Source organism: Arachis ipaensis, chromosome B08, assembly GCF_000816755.2.
Source record: "Arachis ipaensis cultivar K30076 chromosome B08, Araip1.1, whole genome shotgun sequence".
In the NCBI taxonomy this organism is placed as follows: domain Eukaryota; kingdom Viridiplantae; phylum Streptophyta; class Magnoliopsida; order Fabales; family Fabaceae; genus Arachis; species Arachis ipaensis.
In genome coordinates this window covers 27959149-27967388 of record NC_029792.2, presented here as the reverse complement: position 1 = coordinate 27967388, position 8240 = coordinate 27959149, and the positions used below count along the sequence as shown (strand labels likewise).

At 41.8% G+C, this 8240-nt stretch overlaps 1 protein-coding gene across 1 annotated transcript; it reads left to right on the top strand.

Moving 5' to 3' along the window:
• On the top strand, positions 2943-3299 carry LOC107610832. Its single transcript, XM_016312826.1, has one exon. It carries the CDS (start codon positions 2943-2945, stop codon positions 3297-3299), a length of 357 nt encoding a protein of 118 aa, XP_016168312.1.

Sequence of the window (8240 nt, the reverse complement as noted above, 5' to 3'; positions counted from 1 at the left end):
TCAAGTACCTAAATATGCCAAGTTTCTAAAGAACCTATGCATGAACAAGGAGAAGCTTAATGATTTAGAAACTATTCCATTGGGAAGCTCAATCTCCACTTTAATGGATGATGTGCCAGAGAAGTGTGGTGACCCCGGCCCTTGCCTAGTAACTTGCACCATAGATGGGGTCGAATTTGTTGATTGTATGTGCGATCTTGGTGCATGTGTGAGTATTATGCCCTTTTCCGTCTATGAGGTCTTAAAGCTTTCACCGTTGAAACGGTCGACCGCCCGATTTGTTTTGGCGGACAAAAGTATAATTTCCGTAGTTGGTATTGCGGAGGATGTTCTAGTGAGTATCAAAAGGGTTGGTCTTCCCGATTGATTTTCATATTCTCAAGATGCCCCCTAGTGATTCCAGAAGGACTTCATCTATTTTGCTTGGGAGGCCATTTTTGAAGACCTCCCGGTTCAAATTAGATGTGTTTTTGGGTACTTACTCGTTTGAGATCGATGGAAGAGAGGTGAGCTTTAATCTAGATAAAGCCATGAGACATCCACCAGAGGATCACTCTATTTTCTGGTGTGATTTGATTGATAATGTGGTGGCCGAAGTCCACCAAGGTGATTTTGATGGAAAGAGTATGATTCAAGACCCAAGTGTGGGAAGTTCCCATGTATGTGAAAAAGATGCCCTATCATCTCCAATGACACCGGATGAGAAAGTACCGAGTCATGAACAAAAAGTAGATTTGAAACTACTCTCACCCCACCTAAAATATGCCTTCCTTGAAGACGACCAAAAGCTCCCGGTAATTGTTGCAAAGGAGCTCTCCTCCCACCAAGAGGAGAAGTTGCTTAATGTCTTGAGGAGGAACAAGAAGACCATTGGGTGGAGCTTAGCAGACTTAATTGGCATTAGCCCCCAACTGTGTGAACACCGAATTTTTCTAGAAGAAGGAGACAAACCCATTAGACAACCTCAAAGGCATCTAAATCCTACCATTTTAGAGGTTGTGAAGAAGGAGGTCACCCGATTATTAGAAGCGGACATTATCTATCCGATTTCGAATAGTGAGTGGGTGAGCCCCGTCCAAGTAGTTCCAAAGAAATCCGGTGTTACTACAAACAAGAACGAACAAGGGGAGCTTATAGCCACAAGAGTCCAAAACTCATGGAGGGTGTGTATTGACTATCGGCGCCTAAACTTGGCCACTAGGAAGGATCACTTTCCATTGTCCTTCATCGATCAAATGCTTGATCGCCTATGTGGTAAATCTCATTACTGTTTCTTACATGGATATTCTGGTTATTTTCAAATACACATTGTTCCCGAAGACCAAGAAACCTTCACATGCCCTTTTGGAACGTATGCGTATAACAGAATGCCATTTGGCTTGTGCAACGCACCAGCAACGTTCCAAAGGTGTATGATGAGTATATTTACAGATCTTTTGGAGCATTGTATGGAGGTGTTCATGGACAATTTTTCTATTTATGGGGACTCTTTTGACCTTTGCTTGGACAATCTAGCAAAAGTATTAGAGAGGTGTACTAAATCAAACCTTGTGTTAAATTTTGAGAAATGCCATTTTATGGTTAGACAAGGTATTGTTTTAGGGCACATTGTCTCTAATGATGGGATCTCTGTGGATCCGGCAAAGGTCAATGTTATTTCTAGTTTGCCTTACCCTTCTTCTGTGAGGGAAGTCCGTGCATTTCTTGGACATGCAGGTTTTTACCGGCGATTCATTAAGGACTTTAGTAAGGTGGCGTTACCTCTCTCTCAATTGTTGTAAAAGGATGTGGAATTTGATTTAAGTGAAGAATGCATGGAGGCGTTTGACAAGCTCAAGATCGCTTTGACCCAAGCTCCCATCGTCAGAGGGCCGGATTGGACTAGGCCATTCGAGATAATGTGTGATGCATCAAACTACGCGGTGGGAGCGGCGCTAGCATAGCGCGAGGGTAAAATTCCTTATGTTATTGCCTATGTCTCTAAAACTTTAGATGGAGCGCAATCCAATTATACTACCACCGAGAAAGAATTGTTAGCTATTGTCTTCGCCTTGGATAAATTCCGGGCTTATCTACTTGGCACTAAGGTGGTAGTATACTCGGATCATGCGGCATTGAAATATTTGTTGGCCAAGAAGGAATCCAAACCTAGGTTGATCCTATGGGTGTTGCTATTGCAAGAATTTGACCTAAAAATCAAAGATAGGAGTGGTTCGCAAAACTTAGTGGCGGACCACTTGAGTCGCCTTGAGCACACAAAGGGCGATCCCACTCCTATTAATGATGCATTTCCTCTTAAGGGCTTGCTAGCAACTTTCGAGGTGATCCCTTGGTATGCACCTATTGCCAATTACTTGGTTGCTCGCACATTTCCTCCTAATATTTCTCAACATCAAAAGGATAAGCTCAAAAGCGAATCCAAATATTATGTATGGCATGACCCATACTTATGGAGATGTGGTGCCGATCAAGTAATTCGAAGGTGTATACCGCAATCCGAGCATCAAGCTATTTTGGAGGCTTGCTACTATTCCGAGAGTGGTGGCCATTTTGGTCCTCAAAGGACGGCTCGGAAGGTCTTAGATTGTGGGTTTTGGTGGCCTACACTTTTCAAAGATGCATCTCTCTTTTGTAATTCTTGTCCACAATGCCTTAAGTTTGGAAATATCTCTAAAAAGAATGAGATACCACAACAAACAATGTTGTTTTGTGAAATTTTTTATGTTTGGGGTATTGACTTTATAGGGACCTTTCCAAATTCTAATGGTTTCATGTACATTTTGCTAGCTGTTGACTATGTTTCTAAGTGGGTAGAGGCGATTCTCACCCGAACCGATGATGCTAATGTGGTTCTTTCTTTTTTTCGGAATAACATTATTTGCCGCTTTGGATCACCACGAGCAATCGTGAGTGATCAAGGCTCGCATTTTTGCAACAAAAGAATGACAGGGTTAATGAAGAAGTATGATATCATCCATAAAGTGGCCACAGCATACCACCCACAAACGAATGGCCAAGCCGAGGTCTCCAATCAGGAAATCAAGCGCATATTGAAAAAGGTTGTGAAGCCTCACAGGAAAGATTGGAGTTCTAAGCTCGGTGATGCACTTTGGGCTTACCAGACGGCCTACAAGACGCTGATTGGTATGAGCCCATTCCGGTTGGTCTATGGGAAGGCTTGCCATCTACCGATGGAGATAGAGCATAAAGCATATTGTGCCGTAAAAGAATGCAACACAGGTTTTGGGGTTGGAGTCGAAAGGAAGTTACAATTGGTGGAGCTTGAGAACCTTCGCTAAGAAGCCTATGAGAATTCAAGGCTTTACAAGGAGAAGATGAAAGCGGTGCATGATAGAAACATTAGAAGAAGAGAGTTTAGAGCAGGAGAGTTAGTTCTCCTCTATAACTCTAGGTTGAGATTGATGCTCGGAAAGTTGAGATCAAGGTGGGAAGGCCCGTATAAAGTGGAGAAAGCGGAGCCATATGGGATCTATCACTTGCGCCATCCTTCAAGCCCCAATGTCTTCAAGGTTAATGGTCATCATCTAAAGTTATACCATGGAGAAAAGATGAAAAGCAACAAAGAGGTTGAGGTGTTCCTTCTTGAGGACGCACCCGAAGGAGAAGAGATTTGAGCTCATGACCGTCCAACTTAAGGACGTTAAAGAAAAGTACTAGGTGGGAGACACCCCACCATGGTATGATCTACCTTTGCTTATAGTTTCTTGCACATAGCTTGTAGAATTTTTGTACCTTTGGTGATTGCTTGATTTATGAGTTTGTTCATAGTAGGGTTGATTTTTGCTTGATTTTTGTGTTAAATTACTCATGAGGAGTTCTTTGATAATGGTTTGATTGAATTAAGATGTTGAAGAAAAGCTTAAGGTTGAGTGTTACATGAGGTTTTTGATGTTTTTGACCCCTTTAGCATGCATTACTACCAATTTGTTCTATAAGTGCCCCTCGTCATGTGTAAAAAAAAAAAGGGACTATCGACGCGCAAGCGTGCATCATGCGTATGTGTCGACGCGTTTTCGCAACTTCTGGTACTAAAACCAGAGAGTTGTGCCTAATCTGTGCCCATTTTGTGCCAAAGGCACAATTGCGACCCACGTGTAAGCGTGGGTGACGCCTATGCGTCCATTGCCATTTCGCTAACCCACGCGTACGCGTGGGCGACGCGTACGCATCGATTGCGAATTTTGGACACTCTGGTACAAAAATCAGAGAGTTATGCCCCCCTTTATGCCTACTTTGTGCTAGGCGACCCACACATAAGCGTGGCAGATGCATACGCATCGTTCGCCGATTTTGTAATCCACGCGTAAGCGTGACAGACGCGTACACGTCGATTGTGCTGCACGCCTCTCATGATACAAAAACCAGAGAGTTAGGCCTCTCTTGTGCCAACTTTGTGCCCAAGGCACAACTCTGTCCACGCGTGTGCGTCACCTGACGCGTACGCGTCCCCTCCCTTTTCTGTACCTCACGCGTACGCGTGAGGGACGCTTACGCATCACGCCCCATATCCATCCATCAACGCATACGCGTGGAGTGCGTGCACGCGTCGCATCCCAGACGCAACTAATGATCAATGCGCGCCCTGTTTTGTTTTTGTTTCAAATTTCCTTCCTCCACTCTCATTCTTCCATCCCTTCTCTTCTTCTATCTTCTCCCATCATCCTACTACCTTATCTCCGACCACCACCACCGCCATCGGCGACCACCACCTCCGGCGGTCCCACACTTTCTCTCTCCCCTCTTTTCTCTCTCCTCTCTTTTCCTATTTTCCACTTACATTTCACATTGCTTTCTTCTCCTTCTCAAGGTTCTACTCCTACTCCCTCTTCTCTTTTGTCCTCTTTGAAATTTTTCTCTTACTAGTTGCATTTGATTACTCTTTTGCTTCTTTTTCCTTAGTTGCATTTTGCTTAACTTGTTCTTACTTGTTTGCTTTTTTTTCTTTTCATATTACCCATGGGTGTTGAAATTTGAGTTCTCTCTTGTTTTGATGGGTCATTTTGATATCTCTTGATTTCTTTGTGATTATGTGGTATTGTTATGATGATTGGTATTCCATTTAGGGTTTTACATGTTTGAATTTCTCTTATTTGCTCATTATTTGAATAGTGCACACCAAGTGTTTGTTGAAATGTACCTATACCATTTTGGTTCAATTTGACTCTATGCTCTTAACTTAGTGCTTCTTCTTCACACACTTGCTCTTCTTTACGTGCATTGAGCCTATTTTGCTTTATGTTTACCATTCTCTTGCTCTTTGCTCATGACTTGCTTCCTTATTGCATATTGCAAGATTATTGATCTCACCCTTTTTTAACTCTACTTTCTTCCATTGCATGCTTTATTGTGTTGGAGTTAGATTAGGCGCATAATTGCCTTGTGCTCACTATCTACCTTGCATATGCTATCTTGTGTGCTTGTTGATGCTTGAGTTATCCTTCTCATGCCTTATTGTATGCTTTACTCACTCTTGCATCCCATGCTAAGTGTATGTCCCATGCTTTTATTATTGTCTTGATCACATGTTATAGCTGTCATGTCCTCAAGACACACTATTCCTTTTGGGCATTACCTTTCACTTGCATGTTATTTTCCAAATGTGATTATTTGGGTTTAATGTTCCCTCTTTCCCTTCCTTTTTCAGGATGGCCATCCAAAAAGGCAAGAAAAAGGCGTCGAAGAAATCGGCCACAAAAAGGGCACCCCAAAAATCAACCTCCAAGGCGCAACCTCCACTAGGAGCTAAGCCCCTTTCAAAGAAGGCGAAGACAATTGTTCATATTGATGAACACGAGAAGGGCAATCCGGCAAGGGACCCCACAAGGTTTCCCAACCGCTTCTGTGAGCTCATGTTCCCTACCATGGTTGAGAGGAACCCTACTCACTCCCCCGGACCACATTGCTTCGTATGTGCTACCCCGCATTGAGCGGCGAGGATAGGGGTTTCTATTGCGACGACCACAAGAGACCAACCTCTCTTGGGTGGTGGAGTTTTACTCCAATTTCCATTCCCCGTCTCTTCAGTCGGTTTACGTGCGCCGGAAGCAAGTCTCAGTTTCAGAGGAGGCTATTTAGCGAGTGCTTAATGTTTCATCGGTACCGGAGGAAATGGACGGTTACCAAGAGGTCCTACGGCAACGGGATGAGTTTGGGTTTGATTGGGACTCGATCCTTCGAGTCATTGCTGAACCCGAGAATCATTGGACCCAAGGGAGACTTAGGATGTGGCCTAAAAGCCTTGATGCACGTGCGCTTACAGTGGAGACCCGGGCATGGGCCAGATATTATCTCATTACGTGCTTTCGAGCACCCATAAGTCATCCATCACAGCGGACCTCGCCCTCCTTGTTTGGTGCGTACTCACGAAGAGGCCGGCCAACATTTCTCTCCTCATCCGACAAGCGATGGGTCGAGTCCATGCCAAGGGTAATCTACCATTTCCCGCCTTGGTATCCGATTTAGTAGCTGCTGCTGGTGTTCCGTGCGACGCTAAGGACATGAAGGCTACAATTCCGGCAAAGGGCGATATCGTCCCAAGCGGAAAATATCTTCAACCTCCCATGGACACCACAAGCCTTGACATAGCCCCTCCTTCCACCATTTCTACCACTTCATCCGCACCACCAAAGTCAACCCATCAATTGCTTGTAGAGCTCCATGAGAAGATAGATCGATATGAACGGCGAAACAAACGCCGATTTGCTTACATGAAGAAGCTTTGGAGTTGTGTCAAACCGCCTATGGAAGAGCTGGACATTTCCACATCCGATTCAGACAACAGTGAAGCAAGCACTCAAGGCACGGATGATGGAAGTGGCGAACCGAACCCCGCTTTGCGTATCACTCATGGCACCGAGGACAGTGCAAACTTTTAAGTGTGGGGAGGTCGGTTACCGACTTCCGTAGGTATTCTTTTCCTTTCAACACCTATGATTTTAATTTTTCTTTCATTAGTTAGAATAGATTGCATGATTAGTTTTTGTATTTGAACACCTGTTGCATATTAGGGCTACTTGGTTAGGGTGATGACTTATCTTCCAAGAAATCATCTTTAGGGCACCCTACCAATTTGAAAATTTTTGTGTTAATTTTGCTTGAGGAATTTATTTTGGAACATGATTTTCGGACTAAGAACACAAGCACGTGAGACTTGAGCTTAATTGTGTGGTTACATCTTATAACCACTTATTTTCCTTCTTGTGTGCATGACTCTCCTTCTATGATTGTGATCCTTGATTTGTTCGATTCTTTATGTCCATTATTCCATGTAGACATGCATTTACATGATTGAGGCTATCATTTCATTTAACTCACGTACTCAAATGGCCTACCATTCATTAACCATTATTAGCCAACTTTGGGCCTGTGACAAACCCTTTGATCTAATATTAGCACATTACAAACCTTTAAGCAAAAAACAATAATTATCTTTATTTAGATCTTTGATTAGTTTAGACTAGTATGTATGTGTCATTCAAGTGTGGAAAAACTTAAAACATTGGTTGGGATAAAAAGGGTGCTTATAATTTTCATTGAAGATCCAAACTACATTTTATTATGTTACATCTGACATTGAAGATTGTGTCAGGAATTGCAAGAAACACAATACACGCAATCAAATAAAGAGGAAAGAATGCATTCATGAATGTATTGTAGCTGAATGCGAGAAACGCCATCCGCCGAGAAAAAAAGGAAAATGGCAAGCATGCTATAACTATTTAGATCGTATATATCTTCAACAACTAATTATGGTTATTAGCATCCAAGTTATTGTGAATATTTTTTAGTATATATTATCTTGCATGATGAATATTTAATGCAACAATTTTTCACTCTTATTTATAAGTTCATTTCTTTTTATATCACCGATATATCAATAGTTACGAATTCATAAAATATATATATATATATATATATATATCACTAGTAATTTTTTTTTTATCAAAAACAATAAAGTGTGAGGAATATGAGAATTGAATACAAACAAATGTTTTAAAATTGACTGTGAATTTCAAAATTTGCAGCAAAGGCTTTACATATTTTTCATGAATGATAAATTTGTAGTAAAATTTACAACAAATTGCTACAAAAAAAATTCGCAAATAAAATCTACAGTTATTTTACTATTTTTTAGTAGTAATTTCTGTCCTATCTCAAATTAGTCATAATATAGAAAATTAAACCACTAAATTGTAAAAATAATTTTAGAAACTGAAGAA